The sequence below is a fragment of the Akebia trifoliata genome, chromosome 7 (genome assembly GCF_017979445.1).
Source record: "Akebia trifoliata isolate Shusen 1 chromosome 7, ASM1797944v1, whole genome shotgun sequence".
In the NCBI taxonomy this organism is placed as follows: Eukaryota; Viridiplantae; Streptophyta; class Magnoliopsida; order Ranunculales; family Lardizabalaceae; genus Akebia; species Akebia trifoliata.
In genome coordinates, this window is record NC_141381.1 from 907,732 (window position 1) to 929,767 (window position 22,036).

The 22,036-nt window shown below is 36.6% G+C and overlaps 2 protein-coding genes across 4 annotated transcripts; one reads left to right on the forward strand and one right to left on the reverse strand.

Annotated features, from left to right (window-relative positions):
- Window positions 1-605: 605 nt before the first annotated feature.
- LOC147397860 (RNI-like superfamily protein) lies at window positions 606-8,518 on the reverse strand. 2 transcript variants are annotated; one of them, XM_086446917.1, is made up of 3 exons: window positions 8,096-8,518; window positions 1,907-1,966; window positions 606-1,791 (listed from the first exon to the last, which is right to left on the reverse strand). In XM_086446917.1, the coding sequence occupies exons 1-3, from the start codon at window positions 8,445-8,447 to the stop codon at window positions 887-889; spliced, it is 1,317 nt and encodes a 438-aa protein (XP_086303043.1). In that variant the 5' UTR covers window positions 8,448-8,518; the 3' UTR covers window positions 606-886. The 2 variants fall into 2 exon arrangements, with proteins under 2 accessions (XP_086303043.1, XP_086303044.1); XM_086446918.1 differs by lacking the exon at window positions 1,907-1,966 and having other exon boundaries at window positions 8,096-8,514.
- Window positions 8,519-11,380: 2,862 nt separating this feature from the next.
- Window positions 11,381-22,005, forward strand: LOC147397861 (uncharacterized). Of its 2 annotated transcripts, XM_086446914.1 has the most exons (8): window positions 11,386-12,184; window positions 15,408-15,647; window positions 18,206-18,633; window positions 19,492-19,581; window positions 20,088-20,188; window positions 20,746-20,792; window positions 20,915-20,991; window positions 21,519-22,005. In XM_086446914.1, the coding sequence occupies exons 1-8, from the start codon at window positions 11,794-11,796 to the stop codon at window positions 21,714-21,716; spliced, it is 1,572 nt and encodes a 523-aa protein (XP_086303040.1). In that variant the 5' UTR covers window positions 11,386-11,793; the 3' UTR covers window positions 21,717-22,005. The 2 variants fall into 2 exon arrangements, with proteins under 2 accessions (XP_086303041.1, XP_086303040.1); XM_086446915.1 differs by lacking the exon at window positions 15,408-15,647 and having other exon boundaries at window positions 11,381-12,184.
- Window positions 22,006-22,036: the final 31 nt, after the last annotated feature.

Sequence of the window (22,036 nt, forward strand, 5' to 3'; positions counted from 1 at the left end):
GATCTCCGATCTTTCGTTACAATTGAGATTTCAAGGCATCGATTAACTCAGAATCCGACTCCATTAACTCCGACAATGGAGATTCTTTGTTCTTTATCTCTCTCTTCTACTTCAACTATGGAAATCGGATTTTCAGTTCTCACAAGAAAAACACAGAATTTCCCGATCATCAATGATGTTGCTGTTAGAATTAGAGCTCCAGTCATGTTCTTGATCTTTCGAATTACAGTATTTTCTTTTCAACTTTCGGATTGAAACTGAAGAAATCAGAACTCCAACCCTAGATTGAGAATTCAAGGGGAAATGTGCTCAGGCTTTCTAAGGCAAGTAATCAGTCATCGCAGTCTATGAGGTTATCAGGGAAGATAGTCAATGTTTTGAACAATTCAACTCATCTTAGACATATATGATATGAGATCCAAGATTATTCTTTCGTATTTTGAAAATCTTAGCTGAATTTAATAAAACTGACCTACAAATCCACCTATAATAGAAAAAATAATAATAATTTCATTAAACCAAAGGGCGGAAACAAACAAAGAGGTCAAGGAGACCTAATGGAGGATCGATTCAAGTCTTGCCTTCACCAAGAAAAACTAGAGAGATTGCCATTCAAAGTGGTTCTTATATCAACAAATTACTAAGAGTTTAAAACACACTCCCCTTAATGTATTTTTCTCTCTGCATATTGTGACAAATATGACAGAAGAAATGTTCTTCAAACAATAAATCCACATATAAAACATGAGTGAAAAACATGAACAACTGACACAAATAATTAAAAGTTGGACTGGTGATCATCTGTTGCCCAGACTACCTAGAGCTGCTTGTTTAGTATCTTTTTCAAAGAATCCCTGGGCTTACCGAACCATTGGGCATCTTCAATTCAAAGAAACACGTCAACAAAAGCATCAAGCTCCGATAAACTACCTGTGAAGTTGACTTTACAACTTACGGGAAACCCTAACCCAGCCTGAAAACAATCAGCCTTTGTGACATTTGGGCATGACCTCAGATCGAGATATTCTAGGTATTTGCAGGAATCCAGAAGCATGCCTATTCCAGAAACTGTAATCTTCGGACAGTTGCTGACCTTCAAAACCTTTAGATGAGACTCAAAACCAATGTTCCTCAATTCACGAAAAGATTCATCTGTCACCTCCTCACAGCACCCAATATCAAGGGCCTCTAAGTTTCTGCATAGCGAGAAGATGAAACTCAAGGAAGAATCGGAAACACTCGAACACCAGTCCATCCTCAAGTGTTTTAGACTATGGTTACAGTTGACGACCAAAGATTTTATGGATTCATCAGAAACTTTACGGCAACCACCAATGACCAGAGTCTCAAGAATCTTGCACGACTGGGCCAAGGAAAATATAGCATTGTCTCCAACTTTGTAACAATCTAGTAGCTTTAAGTTTCTTAGAGAAGAAGAACAAGCCTTGGCAACACTCGAAACCCCGGTATCTCCAATATGGCTACATTTACTGATGTCCAAAAAATTGATTCGCTGACATCCTTCAACAAGAATTGCAAGACCCGAATCGGTTATGTTGATGCATCCTTGTAGCCCCAACTTTTCAAGATTGGGGCAGTTTTTCGAAAGGGATTTTAATAATCCATCCGTAATGAATCTACAGCCCAAAAGGTGCAAACTTCTTAAGTTGCAGCAGCTCTCAGCAATGGCAATCGGCCCCTTGTCACTGAGCTTTCTACAACAGGATACATCCAATGACTGTAGACATGGAAGACCATTTCCAAGAGAAATCAACCCAGCATCTGTAACACCTGCAACAGAGAAATATGAATTGACATGTTGTCAATGAAAAAGTCCTTTAAAAAAACTCACTTGGGGAAAATGTGGATTCATTGGAAAGTATCGATGCTTTTAGAACATGTAGACCTTGATAGGTATCAGACCTGACTACCAATTCAATGATCCAGAGAGTATTGGAGGCGCCTTCTGTACGAGGCATCATTCCGATATAAGAGAGAGCACACAAATACATCAAACCCCATGATGTAACATGTAAGCATTTTTTCGACCAATAACATTATTTTATCAGCCGTCACTGGTTTAGTTCTATATCAAACATTTATTTATCAGCCGTCACTTGTCAGCTAGGGAATCAAGGCTGCATGAACTATAAATATATCATTTTTATATAGGTTTAAGTGGGGAGGTAGGGTTTTGATCCCAGGCACACAGACTTTACCACCTCACCCAGGTGACACAATGCTGCATGGAACTATAAACATATCTTTTTATATAGGTCTAAGTGGGGAGAAGGGGTTTTGATCCCAGGCATACAGACTTTACCACCTCACCCAGGTCACACCTTCAAGAAAGTATAATTATATAGGCTTGATGAATCTCCTCGAAGCTCACAACAAGAATGGAAGTACCCTGTAATCTAATAAACCATTATGAGATACCTTCTCAATATCAATGCTCTCACTCCAAGGTGAAGACAGACAGGAGGAAAAGAGTAACCCTCCTGAAGAGATGCGTATGAGATATCATTTCAAAAGCAACATTCCCATTACTGAAACGGTTAAACACGAAGAACAAAAAACCTTATTTTTGTTTTGATAAGTATAAAGATTTACCCTTTATCTCCATTTTTGTTTTTGATTGTAGCTGAAGCCTTGGGGAGATTGTTTAGAAGAGCGGTTGACTTAGGTAAGCTTTCAGGTTTTAGGATTAATGACGGCCCTTTAATTTCTCACCTTCAATTTGCGGATGACACCTTAACTTTTTTGGAGGATTCGAGGGATCAAGTGAGGGTGCTTCGAGTGTTATTGTGTTGCTTCGAGGCTATGTCAGATTTACATACTAACCTGCAGAAAAGCAAACTTTTTGGGGTAGGAGAAGTTAATGATATTCATTTGATGGCTTCAACTTTGGGTTGTGGGTATGATACTTTGCCCACTTCCTATTTGGGCTTACCGCTGGGAGCACCCTACAATAGTATCAAAATTTGGGATGGTGTGATTGAAAGATTGGAAAAAAGGTTGAGTACGTGGAAGGCTAATTATCTTCGAAAGGAGGGAAAGTGACTTTGATCAAAAGTACCTTAACGAGCATTCCGGTCTACTTTCTCTCTCTTTTCACGCTTCCGAGGTCCGTTGAAATTAGATTGGAAAGACTTATGAAGAACTTTTTGTGGAATGACAAGAGTGGTAGGAAGAAGTATCATTTGGTTAGATGGAAGGTGATTTGCATGCCCAAGACGAATGGAGGACTAGGCATTAGGGGTCTTAAATTTGCTAATAGAGCGCTTCTAGGAAAGTGGCTTTGGAGGTTTGGCGAGGAGAGGGGTAGTTTGTGGAGGAAGGTTATTATGGCTAAATATGGGGAGAGGAGTTTAGGTTGGTATAGTGGTGAGTCTAAAACCTCGTATGGGTGTAGCCTATGGAAAGGAATTTTGAAAGTTAGCAAGGATTTTGAGCAATGGATTAGATTCAAAGCAGGTGTGGGGGACAGAATTAGATTTTGGGAAGATTGTTGGTGCGGACCTTCATCGCTAGCGTCTCAATTTCCATCATTATACGTCTGTTCTGTTAAGAAGAATCATTCAATCCAGCAATGTTTGATTCACAACGAGTCCGATCCTACTTGGGATTTGGGGTTCAGGAGAAATTTTAATGATTGGGAGCTAACCGAAGTTACATCTTTCCTCGATCTCTTGCATACGCTTCATCGCAACGAAAGTGAACAGGATAGGTGGGAATGGATTAGAGCGAAGGATTCGAGATTCTCTGTTAGATCCTTCCATAAATTGCTCACTCCTAGTGCTGAGCGTACCATCTCGGCTTCCATCATTTGGTTTAGGTCAGTACCTTCTAAAATCTCTTTCTTTGTCTGGTTGGCTTCCCTTGGTAGGATTCTTACGATGGATAACTTTATTGCTCAGGGTTGGATCACTCCTAATTGTTGTCCCCTTTGCTTGATGGAAGGGGAATCTGTTGATCACATTTTAATTCATTGCCCTTTTTCCTATAAGGTGCTTCGGGTTTATTGTGCTGCTTTGAGGCTATGTCAGGTCTGCATATTAACTTGCAGAAAAGTAAATTGTTCGGGGTAGGAGAGATTCAGGATATTCATTTGATGGCCACAACGTTGGGTTGTGGGTATGATACCTTTCCCACGTCTTATTTGGACCTACCGTTGGGAGCTCCATATAATAGTATTAGAATCTGGGATGGAGTGATTGAGAGAATGGAGAAAAGGTTGAGCATGTGGAAGGCAAATTATCTGTCGAAAGGAGGAAAAGTAACTTTGATCAAAAGCACTTTATCTAGTATCCCGGTTTACTTCCTCTCTTTGTTTACGCTCCCGAGGTCTGTTGAAGGTAGATTAGAAAGGCTTATGAGGAACTTCTTGTGGAATGATTGGGAAGGTAGGAGGAAGTATCATTTAGTCAGATGGAAAGTTATTGCACACCTAAGAAGAATGGGGGGCTAGCATAAGGGTCTTAGAATAGCTAATAGAGCTCTGTTAGGAAATGGTTGTGGAGATTCGGTGAGGAGAGGGGTAGTCTGTGGAGGAAGGTGATTAAGGCCAAATACGGGGAGAGGAGGTTAGGATGGTATAGTGGTGAGTCGAATGGTTCGTACGGTTGTAGTGTTTGGAAAGGGATTCTTAAGGTAAGCGAGGATTTTCAAAAAGGGATTAGGTTTAAAGCAGGTATGGGAGACAAAATTAGATTTTAGGAGGATATTTGGTGTGGCACCTTGCCTCTGGCTTCTCAATATCCATCTTTGTACGCTTGTTCTATTAAGAAGAACTGTTCTATCCAGCAGTGTTTGATTGGCAATGAGTCTGGTCCTACTTGGGATTTGGGGTTCAGAAGGAACTTTAATGACTGGGAGCTAACCGAAGTGACATCTTTCCTTGATCTTATGCATACATTTCACATCAACGAAAGTGAACAGGATAAATGGGAGTGGATAAGGGCTAAGGACTCGAGATTCTCAGTCAGATCCTTCTACATGTGGCTTACTGCTAATACAGAGCGAACACTTTCGACTTCCATTATTTGGTCAAGGTTAGTCCCCTCTAAAATATCTTTCTTTGTTTGGTTGGCGTCCCTCGGTAGGATTCTTACGTTGGATAATCTGATTTTGCGGGGATGGATCACCCCTAATTGTTGTCCCCTATGCTTGAGAGACGGGGAATCTGTTAATCATATTTTACTCCACTGTCCTTTTGTGTATATTATTTGGTCAAGTTCCTCGAGCTTTCCATGTTTTCTGGGTTCCCCCTCGTGAGTTCTCTTCTTTGTTAGTAGGGGGGACCAGTAATGCTTTTCACACCAAAAGAGGATCCTGTGGAATATGTTACCACCGACGCTATTGCTTGGGGGGTATGGAAGGAGAGAAACAATAGAGTGTTCAACAATAAGACTAGTAATTCTCATGCATGCTTCTTGGAGATTTTGGGTCTGTTATACATGTGGTCTAAACAGATCATTCAGTTCATAGGGACAACTTTTGATGATTTTTGTTTTTAGATGGCAATCTTTATGTGAATAGTGTAGCTTAAGTTTTCTTTCCTTCTCTTTGGAGGCTTTCTCAGCCCCCTTGTACTTTCTTTCTCTCTTATCAATATATTATACTGTTTCAAAAAAAAAAAAGTCCAACGTTAGACATTTCATACCTATGTTGAACACCGACACATGTTTTCGTGTCTTTGTAACACATAAACACTGGAGATGGACCTGTTTTGTCCTAAATCTATACAATCCACATTCTTTTTATCTCCCCCTTGACCTATTAGAACCATCAGCTTGCATATTCCTTCTAACTGGGTGCTGTAACGGCTTCATTGCACAATAAAAAACCATCTCAATCAGCTTAGTTTATTACCCATTGGAGCTACTCCAACATTTTCTTAAATGTTAATTTTAACTTTATCTTTCCTAATTTTTCCACTCAACATCCTCATCTTTGCAATGCTAAATCATGCACATGTTTCTTTGTTGCCAGCTTTCTTCTCTATAGAGCATAGCTAGTCTTACCGTCGTCCTATAAAAAATTTCTTGTAGTTTGATCGGGATGCATTGTTCAAATAGTATTCCACAAGCAAACCTACAATTTAAAAATACAATTATATTGCATCAAAAAGTCAACAGATCCAGACCTTATGGCTTGACATGCAGAGGTTTTGATCGGCAGGTTCTAGTTCGAGTATTAATGCACACAAGGCAGAAACCTATTGTGCTCAACGGTCACGGTACTATAATTTTTTTCTGATAGTTAACAAAAAATTCCATTCCCTACAAGATTCGTATTAAAAAAAATTAAAATTGACTCTCTTAGAAGAAATTGACACCATTGGCAATGTTATAATTCATGGTTATCAGTCTTAACTAGTTATAGATCAGTTCAAATTGGTTACCAATATTGTCGTGGTTCAAAATGTTGTATTGTCTTGGAATGTATTGATCAAGACATCTCATTTTTTCAACATTCTTAGATGATATGGCATAGAATCGAAAAATTTGTTGTTTCAACATTCATAGAGAGAGAGAGAGAGGTCAATTTCTCTTCTTCTCCTCACCTCCTTTTTAAATGTATTAGAATATTTCGGTAATGTCTGTATCGTTACAAGTTTTTAGAAATCGAAACATCGAACAAAACGATAATTTAAACCATGGACGTTATCATACACAACTATTCTTATTCCTATTGGTTTCGGTTCCAACACATATAAAGGTAACCTAATTAGTCCCGGTTCCAGTCGAGAATCAACTAAGCTGTTACCAATTCACACCTTTATTGATTTTACTAAACAGAGAATATGATGAAATGCTTTTAATAAACAGAGAATGATCTCTGGTTTTCTTTTATCGATTTGTCTCATCCTACTACAATGATTATTTATAGAATTACAAACAAAGAATGAATGACAAGTCTTACCTTGTCATCCGATAGTTACAACTACTTGTCCTATATGAAAAGTGCACCATACAAGTGTGCGAGGAGTTACAAGAAGTTAGAAAGTAACTAAAAGTGCTTAGGTGTCACATTCTCCATCTCAAGAGTGTCAAAGTGGTTAGTGAGTAACATCCCATGTATGCATGGTACATTATTACTCTGACATTCAAACAATATAATATTTTATGAAATAGTTAACACCAAAAAAAGAAGAAAGAACCTTTCATTGATCATTGTCGATAAAAATATATATAGCATATTCAATAATAACAACATAATTCAATCTCTTTCACCAAATGCGACATGCATTTCATCTTTCAAAAAGAACTCCATAAAGATCACAAGAACCTATTGTACCATTGGTCAAAACAAAACATAGACTTTGTTGGGATTACTTTTGAAGACTTTGTTTTTAGATGGAACACTTTTTTGTGATTTTTGATTTTTTTTCCTTGTTTGGTTTCTTTTAGAGGCCATCTCGGCCTCCTTGATTGTTGTTTCTCTCCTTTTTATTAATATATTACAATATCAAAAAAAAAAAAAAAAGATCACAAGAACCAGACCCTAGTTTACATGCACAAACATATATTGTCAAATATAGAGAATAATTCAACACTCCCATGAGGGTCAATCATGAACTAACTTCAACAGAGCACCTACACAAACACAAGATTCCAATTTATGAACACTTCCAACTTACGGAATCTGTTGAAAAAAAAAAAAAACCAGAAGGAACTACTACAATGAGCTCCAGCACAAATCAACAAAAGAAATCCCAGTCTGTTTAATCATCCAGAGTGAAATACACTACAAACAAAACCCCGAGTTCACCAAATTCAATATTTTATCAGAATCTGAAATGAACATTTTCGGATCCCACGACTTGGATATAAATAGAGCATGAGCTAAATTGAATTGCCACATAAAGCAATAATGCGATCTCACAAGTTTACCTAAATACTCTATTTCTTATAGTAATTCCAAAGTGAATTTCCCTCCAAAAGTATAACAATTATGAAAAAAAATCAATAAAACCAAACAAAGGCATCATCTTTTATCCGATCAAACCCCAAAATTCACCACACAAGCACAGAAAAATACCGATAATCTCAAATAATCAAAGATAAACAAAAATAAAAAATAAAATCACCTTTACAATTCTGAAGATTGAGAATCTGTAAGCAACGAAATCCAGAGGCAATGACTGAGAGATCTGAATCAGTGACTCCAGGATAGAATGATCGAGAAGCAGATTGAGAGAGATCTAATTCGACAAGACTAGTGAACCTGGCCGCCAATTTTATAAGCATATGAGGTCCAGCACGAGCGCAGAGTTTCTTCCTCTCTGTGCTCTGCAAATGCAACCATCGTTTGCAAACCAATCCGAAACCCTCCGTGTCCTTGTCGCTCTGTAATTTCGACAGAATAGATCGAAGTTCGTCGTCTGTCAGGGTTTCATTAATGCAAACCCTAATTTCTTCGGAATCTTCTACTTCCGCCATTAGAGGTTGGAGAATGAGCTAGCATAGAGAGAGAGTATTCTAACAGAAAAAAGGACAGAGCGAGAATCTTTACTAATGTTTAATCGATTCTATTTCTGAGTTGATCATAGATCGTTTCGTACTAAACACGGCATATATAAGTAGAACATAAATTTTCCTCGAGATGCACAATGTATCATCTCCGTAAATATGTGCAGTTGTGTATCCCGAGAAAAAAATATATGGTCCTATCAACATGCCACGTCAGAGTGGGGGTCAGAAAATCATTGATTCTTTCTTGAATATTGTAAAGACGAATAATGATAAAACGACTTAAAAAAACAAAAATACTCAAATGATATGGAATGTGGACAACCATAGATTCTCGTTGTGTATCTCGAGGAAAATCTATGGTTCTGTGTACACACCACCTCAGTTTAGTATGTTTAAAAATGTTTTTTCCGAGTAAATCACTACTACATTACACATCCTCTAATATTTTCCAAGTGATGACATACTTCCTTTTACCTCAGTCTTCTTAATAGACTAATAAAAAGAGGTCTAAATGTCCTCAACTTCAACATCCAGTAAAAATTCTGAGTTTTCTTCTCAAAACTAATATCAACTCAAGTAAAAATTTTAATTGGTTGTCTTTTCCGTCTTCAAATCTCAAAAAAATATACGATTTTTATTGAAGTGTAAAATGATGACTGAAAACGATGGAAAATTAGGACAAGGTTGAAAAAAATATGGATGGTTGAAGGTTGAATATCATTAAAGCTATTTTACCTTAGATTCATGAGCTTGAAGATCTGTTTAGGAAAAAAAATTATTAAAAAAAAAAAAAAAAGAGGAATTGATTGCTAGGGTCACATATGTTCTCTTCATATGCCATGAGACTCTTGGATTGATTTGTGAGAAATTTGTGCCTTTTGTTTTGCAGTAGAATTGAAACAACAATCATCATAACCTATAGTTGTCATGGATAATGTTTATATTGGGATTGGGATATATGTGTTCTGTTAAATAATATACAAGCTAGCTAAGTCAAGTTTTATATTAATGTTTGTAATGTCTTGCTAAATATTTTGTGCCTACTTTCTATAGACAAATCTTTTAGTCAAGAGTTGTGATAATCCGCTTCTTTTTTGTATGCCCACTTCACAAAATTGTTCAAAACCATAAATATTTGTCCATGCATATCTCGAAGCAATGGATCTACGGCTCTGTGAAGAGAGCATACAAAACAAGGGCGTTAGATTATCATGATTCTTTTGTAAACCCTATGTCTGAACACTCATGCTGATTGGTGATGTCACTTATAAGAGTTGATAAATTTTTATGACCAATTATTAACCATATTAGTTATGAATCTAGATCATATACACTAAGTGACAATGATTAAAATCCACCTCTCACACCTCAGATCTTACCACATAAACCTCTCATTAAAAGCATCAAAAAAATAAAAACGGTATTTTAGAAACATCCCCTGTAAAATTGGTGATATAAGGTTTACCCTCTTGACCACAAGTCAAAGTTGTTTTTTCTTGATGATTTAATAGTAAAAATTTGTTATTTTTCAAATTTTGATTTAGTAATTCAAGTATTAAAAAGACAATTTGAGAAGAAAAAAAAATTAATATTTCACCATTAAATCATCAAGAAAACACAAGGTTGACTTATGGTCAAGAGGGGTAAGCTTAATCTTGCATTTTACAAAGGGGGTAAATCTAATATTACTGATTTTATTGAGGGTTATTTATTCAATATTTATATGGCAAGATCTGAAGTATGGGAGGGTTTTAATGTTTCTTCTTGAATGCATATAATAAAGACTCCTTATTATTCATTTAATGGGTTGGGATCTGATGACTCATGAGAAAACAAATGGTCCCAACAATGTAAAAACAAAATCTAACGAACAAGATTAACATGTATCTTCATAATACACATCTCGGTGATATTTGTCTAGAGGATAAATCTTAACCGTTGAATTTTTTCACAAGTCACCGGATCCTAACCCTTATTTAATTATAGATATAATAAGAAATGTTTTATATATCATTGGATTTTTGGACTGTATTAAATATATATTATGAAGTCAATTTTAGAAGGGGAACCTCAATTTTTTGTCTTTAGGTTAAAAACAACAAATTTGTATGTTTCACGACACGTTCTCACGTAGGGTGCCCTCCTCCTAACTTCTCTCTTTGGTTTTAGTAGGGTTGTCAATGGATCGGGTCATAATTTCAGATCTGCATTGAAAATTTGGATTCCAATAAGATTCTGATTTGATATTTTTAACTTTTAACTTATGGGATGATTTGATTAAGAATAATGATTTTTTTAGGGCAACACACGCCCCTATGTGACATATGTTACAATCATAGATTCTTTTTATCGGGATACACAATTGTACATTTTTATTAAGATGTACATTTGTGTATCTCGAGAGGGAAATCAATGATTCTAACCCATGCCATATCGGGGCGTCAAGAAATCACAGACTCAATGATTAAAAATGTCCCAATTTGATAGGGGCCGCCAGAAATTAAGTAATTTATAGTGTATATTCTATTTAGATAAAAAAAAAATTATTTAAATTTGTATATGAAATCTGTTTGATCCGATCAGGTTGTTATCAGGTCCGATTTGGATAAATCCGATCCAATTGGATTTCCGGATTTGATTAATTACTTGTCGGATTGCAGCATGTTGGATGTTCACTTACCGAACGCCGTCACTCCAAACCAATTAAAAGATAGGCCCACCAGTTTACTCGACTCATTGCAATGGAGTGCATGTCTGCCACGTGTCTGTTAGTTTCAAGTACCAAGTAATCCTCAAATCAATTATTTGCCTCTAAAAACACTCTTCTTTACGCGCGCGCCCGAAAACATTTACAGAGATCTGTTAGAACTTACAAGGTCCCGTTTCGTGACTTTCGTCTTCATCGAATCTGTTTAAGAGAGAGAGAGAGAGAGAATTAAATTGATTCCTTAAATTTTCTCTGAAAATTAAAATATAAAAAATAAAAAATAAAAAATATTAATGGCGCGGAACAAAAAACGGCCGAAACGTTTCGCTCTAATTTCCGAACCGACGAAATCCGTATCAATGTCTTCTCCTTCTTCTCACTCACAACAGTTCTGTTACAGATTCTATACGATTCTCTCCTATCTGTCTCTCACAAATACCCCCTAAATTTAGCAGAAAATTTATTTGCTCTAAATTTAGCAGAAAACACCCTCACAGCTTCACTATTCTAAATTTAGCAGAATTTTCTTAATTTTTCTCTTTATCTTACTCTTATATACTCCTTCAAATACAGAGTTTCTCTGTGGTTGAAATTTCTAGGGTTTCGATGCAGAATCGTGTTTCAGAAAATGAAAATGTTAGGGTTAATAGCTCTCCTCCGAATCATCTTTCCTCTTCTTCTTCATCTGGTTCTACTGTAAATTATTCCATACCTATGGTTTCGAGGATCGGCGGTGATGATTTTAGAGAAGAGAAGCCAAAGATCGATAGTTTTGGAGAACTAATCGATAGAAGAAAACTCGCAAGATCTACGATTCAAGTACCGAGTTTGATTTCTGTTTCGGCAGCAACAGCGGAGGCTTCTTCGATGAATCTTGCACATATTTATAGGAGTGAAGGAGTTGGAGAGACGAATTCGATCAAAGTTGAGGAATCTGGAAGAGTCAATCTCAATGTAGCGGTTCCAGGAGTGACACCTGTGTTGCAATCTCAACCAGGTCAATCTTTGTCTGGTTTTCTGGATATTTCTGAGTTTCAATTTCTGTTTTTTTTTTTGTTTGAATATTTTGAGATTGATCTGCTGAGCTATTGTTGTTTGTTGCCGAAAACCCTACTGTTTCAAATTTGAATAGTAACTATTGTCTGGTTCAATACTAACTCGACTGCTGACTCAGTCATGACTCGGCCTTGTCAACTCACTTGTAATTCATTGTGTCTTGGGAATGATTTCTGTTCACAAACTATACTAAGAGATCTGTAAATCGAACTATGTTGCCATCTGTCCATCAATGTGATTGTTAGTAGTAGATCAACAAGCCCAAAAATCAAGTTCATTTTTGAAAGAGAAAACTGGTAATTTTTTATCATTTCTCATGTAGGATAATCTTGCTGAAACAAAAGATTTGTTTCAGCTAATCTAATTGAGGAGTCGTAAAAAACAAAATTGAAGTTTCTGATCACTCTCTTACTTGAAACCCCCTTATTTTGCTAGTCTCTATTGTTGGTTTTGATCTTCCATGACGTTATCGAATCTTCAATGAATGTTTCTTATTTTAGATGAGATCTCCCAAAGAAAAGTTGAGATTGGAGACACTAGAGTTTCCGCAATGCAACTTTTTTACTCATAACATGCCAAAATAGGTACGGAACAGCTACTCATCATATGCATGTCCTCTATGATACTATCTAAAATGTAGGGAGAACCCTTATCAAATTTTTGTTTTTCTATATTCAATGATTGAAATTAAGAATAAAATGCATCTTAAAGGGTCATTGGAAATACCCTTTTGAAGGGAGAATTGTTCATACATCTCATGGGTACTCAACTTTTAAGGAATATAAGGCCCATATTGGAGCTTGTGGAAGGGTTGCGGAAAGAACGTATAGTTTTGGGGTATAACACATCACTTTTAGGAGATCCTAAACCTACTGGATCTATGTCAAGGGCAGTTGTTTGACATGGATGTTTTGTGTGCGAAGGACAATCAATTATGTTGGAAGCATGAACCGAAAGGAGCAAATGTTTGTGATCATTTTTGGTAACTCAACTCAGGGTGGGATCATTTTAAGAATTGTTATATTTTCCTGCTTGGAGAGAGGAAAATAGAAGAAAAAAGAATGCGGGGGGGGGGGGGGGGGGGGGTTCGATTCTCTGTGACATCTTTTATTTGTTGGTTTGTAATCTGGAGTAGAACAAAACCTCATGTTAAATTATATTTCACACCAATGTAAAGTTTCAAATTTGAGCTATTCTTGTGAATTGTAAATCCCCTTCGGTATCTTATGTGATATTCTACATACCAAGGAATGTGATAGTTCATAAAGGGTTTAGTTTTTTTGTCTAATTGCCAAGTTACATAGACAAAAATGCAAAAAAAAAAAAAAGTCCAGCTCATTAGTAAAACTATTCATTTGAGGAATCCCATCTAAGAGGCTAACCTCATGATTTTAAATGGGTCTTTTCTGAAATACAATACATACTCTATTTTTTGGGTGAGGGTGAGCAGTTGAGTCGAATCTTTATTTTCCTAATAAAAAACATACGCCAATGAGGAAAAATATTCATTCCCCTCTCCAGTAAGGTAGAAGATTCGTTTTTTCTCATGTTGATGATTGATTATTGGGACATTTCATGATGGGCATGCATCTCCTTGGTTTTCTACATCTAATTGCATTATGTGGTGTAGTTGGTTGTTGTATGGTGGGGAGGTTGGTATTGAGAATGTTGGCATCATAATTGCTTATGGTTCATGTGTGTAGTGGGTACCTTTCTTGGTGCAGCAAATTGCATGCATAGTTTATTATCCAGATTTGTTACTCTTTGGTATGGACTTGGTAGATGGAACTTTTGAAGGAACGTCACTTTGATGAGTTGTAGGTTTGCATGTCTGATCTCAAGCCTGGATGAAGGAGTTGGTTGCTTTTGATTGAGAGTTAGTGTAAAACAATGTTGAAACATCCTCTGTCTGTATGAGATATGCTTGCAATGCCGGTCCTAGGCTGGTAAAGGAATGGGTTGTGTCAAGTTGATAATTGGCATAAAATTGCGTCTTGTCTCTGCATGGTTTTCGAGTCTTAATGAAAGAGTCATTTAATGATAAGACATACACGATGTTATGGCATAATCTAGTAGTTTGGCTATAATTTGACGCCATATTCCAAAAGTTAAGGTTAATAGGAAGTACACCACAATTTTTGTGTTGCTTGTAATGATGAAGAAAATTTGGCATTTATGAATAATGATAGAAAGGAACCCACCAATATTTTCTTTTCTGATAAATAATCGAATTTATAGAATTAAATTGAAGATTTTGGCAAAAGCTTCCCATCGTGCGTTTTTTGCTTATTAGTATACTACTTCTTGCCAAAAAAGCACTTTTGTTCATTAATAACTCATACAATACATAAACATTTGCATAACCTAGTTGACAAGTTCCATAGAGCACCTCTCCCAACCAGGTTGCCTCTTCATCTAATAACACCAGTGATGATTCCCCATGCCTTCCTCTCTCAAGAACCTGAATTCCTTGTTGGTTCTTCACCCAACACTAGTGAACCTCAAGGACCTTTAGGTCCACTTGCCCCAGCATTCTCTCCCAAACTTCAAAATTCTTTCATGATATGGAATTGTATGGGCTCAGTAAGTAATCTTTCTTGATGGAGCCAATGTCATTACATGGTTTCATCAGTCTGGTAATTAGATCTCATCCCTTGTTATCCCTGTCAAGTTATAAAATTCATATAGAAATGGAAAAAAGCAAATAAAAGACAAGTCTCTTAGATGTAAATTGATCAAGTTGACACTTCTACTTGACTTCAATTGAAATTTAGTATTTATCTTCAAGGTAAGCTCCTTGCATTGCTCTTGTTCTAAAATTGTGCTTCAAGCCATGAACAAAAAGCAATAAGTTGCCAAAGTAGCTAACATAATTGATTTTAACAGCTGGTATTTATATCTCTTTTAAACTTGAAATGATATCTTCTCTGAAGCCATTTCTCAAAATTTCAACTTTTGTATCTCAGCTGAAAAGTATGAAATGGTGAACATGGTTTAGTTTCTTAGTTCACAATTTTGCAACTGTTGTTGTTGTTGTTTATTTATTTTTTTTTTTGATAGATAAAAGAGAAACCCCCCTCCCCCAAGAAAAAAAACTACAATAACATGTGTTGATATTGCTTCATAGTGGTTACCAATGTGATTAGAGATTTTCTTTGTTTTAGGCTTTGCTCAATTTGCGACGGGACGCATTCCCATCTTTTCTGGAGTGAATAATTTGTGGGGTCCACAACCTGTAGGAAATCCACCTCAATATCACTGCTTTCCGTACAATAACATGTGTCTTTCTAGTGCTGCAACACCCAATTTGAAGCGGAAGGTGGAGGTTTCTGGGAACTCATTAAATCCTCAGCAAATGGAAAGTCTATTTGGTCATATTCCAGGTGGTTTTTATCAAGATTCAGGTGATTGAACCATCTCTTTTCAACTGTACATTTTGATATTCACATTAATCAAAACTTAGTGAAATTATAGATCTGCGTTGCAGACATGCAGTATCATAACTCACTAATACTTCTTAGCCATACACACGGAAACTTAAGAATCTGGGCCGTACAATCATTGGAGAACACCTTGCCCAAAGTTTCCCAAATATCTGGTTCTTTGTATCCAGTGATTGTTATTTGACTTGCCAAAAGTGTAGGGACAACGGTACTCTATATTATATAGATAGTTTGGATAATCTAATTGGACTTACTTCTGGGCGATCACTTTGGTGGCACCCATCATTTTCTTTACCAGAACTCTGTATGTGCCCCCCTATGCATACTGTAGATGATGTGGTAATGTTATCTTATCATTGTTCATATCTTGATGTGGTGTGGGTAAAGTTCAACATTGTCTTTCTTTATTCCTTTCTTCTCGGTGTTTTTTTGGTCTTATCTCGTTGTGTTATTCCAAGGTTGGCATCTTCAAGCAATTTCACTAAATAAAAAAATGAATCTTTTGGCCTCTAACCCCGTTTGCCTTATGTTGGGGTATTTGGTTGGAGTGGAATAGTAGGATTGTTAAGGGGAAGGAGCATCCTTTGCTTGAGGTTAATATTCTATTGGAGGAAGACATTGAAGGAATTAAAAGAAATTTTTGCTTACTTTTTTTTTGAAGATTTCTATATTAAGTGGAATTGGTTTCGTGACGATTGAGACATTCTATTTTTTTTTTCTTGCTTTTGTAGGGTGGCTTCTTCCTCCTTTTATTAGTAAAATCTTTTACCTGTCAAAAAAAGTTCCAAGTTTCTCAAGAATTAGGTCTGGTATGGTTCTTTGTCGTGTGTTTGTAAAACTCGTGATTTTCCAAGATCAAATTTCGTTCTAATGGCAACAGTGAGCGCTACTCTCCTAGCATCATGGATTGGATTACGAAAAAATATTCTTTTCGATTGGCAAACTTACCATTTGGGTTATTCTATTGTCTCCTGCAGTAGGCTCATTCAACTGCTAGAGATGTCAAGAATGCCTTCTTCCATGGTATTCTTAGTGAGGAAGTATATGTGTGATTGCCACTGGCTCTCAGCTATTCACAGTTTCCTTCATGTATGCAAGTTGCATGAGGCTCTTAATGAAATTCTAACCAACATCTCTATCGTGGTTCACTCATTTTAGCTCTTACTTCTCGGTGATTGGGTTTCACTACACCAGACATGACCACCATCACAAGTTTTCCGAAAATTTCCCAAAATTAGGAAAAATTCAACAAATAAGGGGTTTCCCAATTAATTCATTGAATTTATCGGCGATTCTTGATCAATGAATTGTTGCATAAAAAATGTTGCTATTATCTTGATCAATTGAATCTTCTCTAACCTAATCAAAGTGACCCCCTCCGAATCCGAACTTGGTGATTATGAACATGACTTTCGTGTATGTGATCATTGTTCTGCCCTAGTGTTGTTATCCTTCTCCTTTATATTGACGATATTGTCTTCATTGGGAAAAGAACACTCCTTTATGAGATTCTTTATCTCAGTCTTTTTTTTTCTTTTTTTTTAATTTTTTATTGGTACTTCATTATTTAGTTTGATACAATTGATCTTGGTGACCTTCATTATTTCTTAGTCATGGTGGTTATTCCCACTCAAGAAAAGTTTTTCCTCAGTTAGACCCCCGGTATACATTTTTTTTATGGGTAAGCTGACTTGAACCCACCATCTCAAGTCTTCTCTCTAAGCCATCCCAGTAGTCAACAGTCTTGCTCTAGTTTTTATTGGTCACTCCCAATCATTAATGTTGATTCATGTGGATTCAATATCTTGTTCACAACATTAGAATCTTCTCCGCATCCACTTTGACTATCATTAGTGCTACATTAATGCTACATACTCGGAGTTGAATTCTTCGCACTCAAGAAACCTGTGGATATTGATTACAATTTTACAAGTGGGTGTGTTGCTAGGGGCTCTCTTCATTTTCTTTTTGGTCAAAATGTGGATTGGCTTGCACATTTTTTCACGACGGATCTTTCATTTAGTCGGTTCCAATTTCTTTTGGACACAATCATCACGAGGGGGTGCTGGAATACATATTATTTCCATATGATCTTTTCTCTTGTATTCATACCTATACACCACATGTATTTATGCAATCTTTTTAAATATTAACGCAAGAATGCAACAAATGGAACCCTAGAAGGGTTGACCGTGCATTCCCTCATTTTCTTGGGTTTGTTTGTGGGCTGCCCTACACATCAAGAATCCACCTGATTGGTCATTTCTGGTCATTGGATTTGAGCATTTTTCCGCAAGGGCTTGAAACACTTATTTTTACTCATGGGCTTGTTCCATGATGAAATAGGTATACATATGACTTACTAATTTCTATTTTGGTCTCAGCATTGGAATGAAAGTGCCAATGATGCTCACAACATTTTATTAGCCTGGTGATTTACCATTTTTTCACTAACTTATACTACTCTTTTTTCCTTTAATTTCCAGTAACTTACCTCTTTAATTCTTGTAACCTTGCAGTGTTCCCCACTAACTTTGTGCCTGTTCAAGCGGTGTTCCAGAACCCGTTATTTCCCACAGCGATGAGGTTTCCTCCCTTGAATTATTCCCTCTATGCACCCCACACTAAAAACCAGGAAACAAATGCTTTTGCAACTTCTTGTGATCAAGGGAATGGTAATTCTCTGGTTGGTAGTGCATCAGCTCCATTGCACAAGCGAAAAGTGGTTCGTCCGAGCTGCTCTAGCACCACAAGCATGACTGCTCTCTTGGATGGAAATAAGAATGCCAATTTGGAACCTTCAGCTAGAGGTGAGTTCCCCCCCTTGCGGGAACATAGTGCATTGGAAGCTACTCCAAACATAAGGACATCTTTGGTTTCTACTAGCTCAGACCCTCAGTCTGGATATCTTCCCTCGGAAAGTTCTAATAGACCTGAAGATGACAAGGTCTGTTCATTTATTCTTTTCTTGATATCTCAATTGAGATTCTTTATTTTATCTCCTATAGGGGCTATTCCTAAATTTCCTCAAATGTTATCAATGAGGTCTCTGACCAAGATGAGACTGGAAAGTATAGTGTGATATATCAAACAGAAAAAAATGATTCTGGTTCAACATCCAGACTTCATTCTATGCACCTATGGAGATTTTCTTAAACATCACACACGTGGTCATTAGTCCGGACCCCCCAAATGGCCCTGGATTGGATACAAAACAAAGTATTTTTCTTCTTCTTCTGGTAAGTGAGATACTAACCACTGGGAATGGGCGTTTAAAACCCTGTCCTTGGTTGCATGGTGATGATGGTCCACATGGCATGAAGTTTAGTTTGTGTCATTTGGCAGTCTGAATTGATGAACCTTGAGTACCGTTTTCTATGTAGATCTTCCCATTTTACAACCATAGCTAGGTGTATTTGCATGTGGTTAGGTCAAGATTCTTGATCAAATGGTATGGTTCATGCAAATAAATGACCTTGGGTTTGCATTCAGTCCAAGGCCATGCCCAATACTCATGGTTCAGATTCATTTCCTAGGGTGCCATGTCAAATGCCTGAAGGTCGTGGTGGGTGACTTGACTATCAGTGAGATTTTCTTTTCTTTTTCTTTTTTTCCCCTTTTTCTTCCTTTGTAATTATATTAAGAATTGGAATGTCTCATGTCTTATTTGATTTATGGAAGGACAGTTGAATGTATCCATTAAAAGAACAGTTCTATGTAGCATTTTTCCACCAATTGATGTCACTCCATATTTTCCTAATATTTGACCCAATCTGAGATTCAGTTGTGGTTTTGATCTGGTCAGGAAATCGAAGGGAAGGATTGGGTAGTGCTTGTGCAGAAAGAGTTGCGGAACACTGATGTTGGTAACCTGGGAAGAATTGTGCTTCCAAAAGTATGATATTCTCAATTCTAATAGAATTATACAAACTTGGATATTTTACTAGAGGAAACCTAGGGTTTTATTGAGAAATGGGTAGTCTAATCATTTTTATCTGTGAAAAACACATAGGACACATGAGGGTTTTGATCTGCCATTTATGGGCCCTTAGCTCTCAGGTAGAACTTCTAACTCAAAAAGATAACCAAATCAAATGATTATAACCATCCCACGAGTCTAATCTATCACATTCTCTTGAACAGTTTAAAAAAAAAATGTGAATGGTCCTAACAATTTCAGTAGATCAGATTGTTACAGTCATTTGATAAAAAATGATTGACCTACAAGGTATCCTTGATGGGAATCATTGTACAGTTGTTGGTCTTCTCTGTATGTAGACAGGGTAGGGAACTATGAACTTCCCATTTCTTCAATAAAACACAAGGTTTCCTCATTTGGTAATCATGCTACTAGTGTGAAGCTAGAGATAACAATTGTTTCCATTGGATTTACTTTTGTAGAAGGATGCAGAAGCGAATCTCCCTCCATTAGTTGCAAAAGATGGACTCATTCTACAAATGGAGGACACAACTTACTCAATAAAATGGAGATTCAAGTATAGGTAGGGGTGAATTCATTTGACAATTCAAGTATAGGCGTTTTTCAAATATGTATTATGAAATTTGGTCTGCATATTTGCTCAAGTCTTTTAACTTTGGATGTAGTCCCACTTTAGAACATTATTTTCATTACTCTTAGAGCCCTAAATAGTGTCTATAGCTATAAATATTCAAGGTAAGCATGTATGTAGTAAGGAACAACTCTTTATTTATGTTAAGAGGAAAATCAACTTTGTGGAATATACCATTAAGAGGAACCAACGGTTGGGGGAGGGGTTAAGCTATTTTACCATGATACTTCAAAATAGCTTCTGTAGAGTGTGTGTGTCCGTGCGGGCATGTGTGTGTGTGTGTGTGTGTTACAAGTAGCCCAGCCAACTTAATTTCGGCTGAGGGTTGAGGTCTTCAGAAACTCAACTTCTCTTGGAGCAAGCTTTACTTGACTGAAGAGAATTTCTGAACATGTTAGCTAATGATTTTAATATTTATATGGATGCTTGGCTTTGTTTACTCGGAATCAACTTGCTGAATTTTTTTTAATCTTTTATGTCCTTTGCAGGTACTGGCCAAATAACCAAAGTAGAATGTATGTTATGGAGAATACAGGCATGTTGAACTTTACTCCCTCCAAGTTTTTGTCCAAATCTGAATTCATTTCTCTTAGACCATTTTCTACCTTTTAATGTAATTATTTTTTCTTTTTCTTATTCTCTTTTTTTAATCTTCAGGAGATTTTGTAAGAAAACATGACCTACAAACTGGCGATTTTTTTATAGTTTACAAAGAAGAGAGCTCTGGAAAATATGTAAGTAAAAATCATCTTGGCAGTGAAACTGCTTTAAATTCCTACCCTCCATGTTTCAAGAACTAAGTTTCATTCCACATTTAAGAAGAGGAACATTCAATTAAGTTCGGATGGGAAGATCGTCACCATAGATCTGCAATCTTTTTTCATTTTTATAGTGGGACCTCCATTAATGGGATGAAGGTATTGAGAAAGAATATAAAGGCACATGCCTTGACTGAAGATACGACCCAATATAGACTTGAGTGGTAAAAAAGGATTTTTCCAGTATTTGGGATAAATCATAAGCTGATGAGGACCTGTCAATGGGATTTGGCCCAAAACTGGTCTAATAATCCAAACATTCTGATCTATTATAAATTCTTTCAGATATTAGGAAAAAAAAAAAAATGTTGAATGGTCCTGAAAGAACTCTTATCATTTCAAAGGAGCAAAAAAAAAATCTCCTTCACTTGGCTCATTTAATAGTTTTTCATTGTGTATTAGTGTTTAGTTTTGATCTGTTTCTGACTCTTATTCATTTGAAGATTGCTCGTGGAAAAAAGGGAATGAGATCATCGTACATTGGAGATATTGGGGGGCTGAGGGACAATGTCAGAGTGGAGGAAGGAGAAACAGTAGCTAATCGCCAATTTGGTCCAGGTCAAGGAACCTCAGGACTTAGTGACACATCAGCAGAGTCAAAGGACGAACACAATGTGTTTGCAACAAGAGGGAGACGGTAGTGGGCCATCTCAGTTACATTCCATCACCTTTACCTGATATGGATCTCACAAGATCACTATGTTGCCTCCGATCAAAGTATTATTTTTTTGCCTATTGATCTGGGTCGAGACTTCTCTTTCAAGGTTTTTGTAATCCGCTGTGCGCTTAAGAGAGAGTGATTCGTTGCTCCGCCCAATTCAATGGAGACTGGTAATTTTGATCTGTTGCTGTTAGGGTTCTGAATAAACAGTTTTCGAATGTCATTTTGGACCAACTTTTCTCATTAAAATTTTCTTAATTTCCTTTCTTCTATTAAATAGATAGATAGTTGGAATAGTTG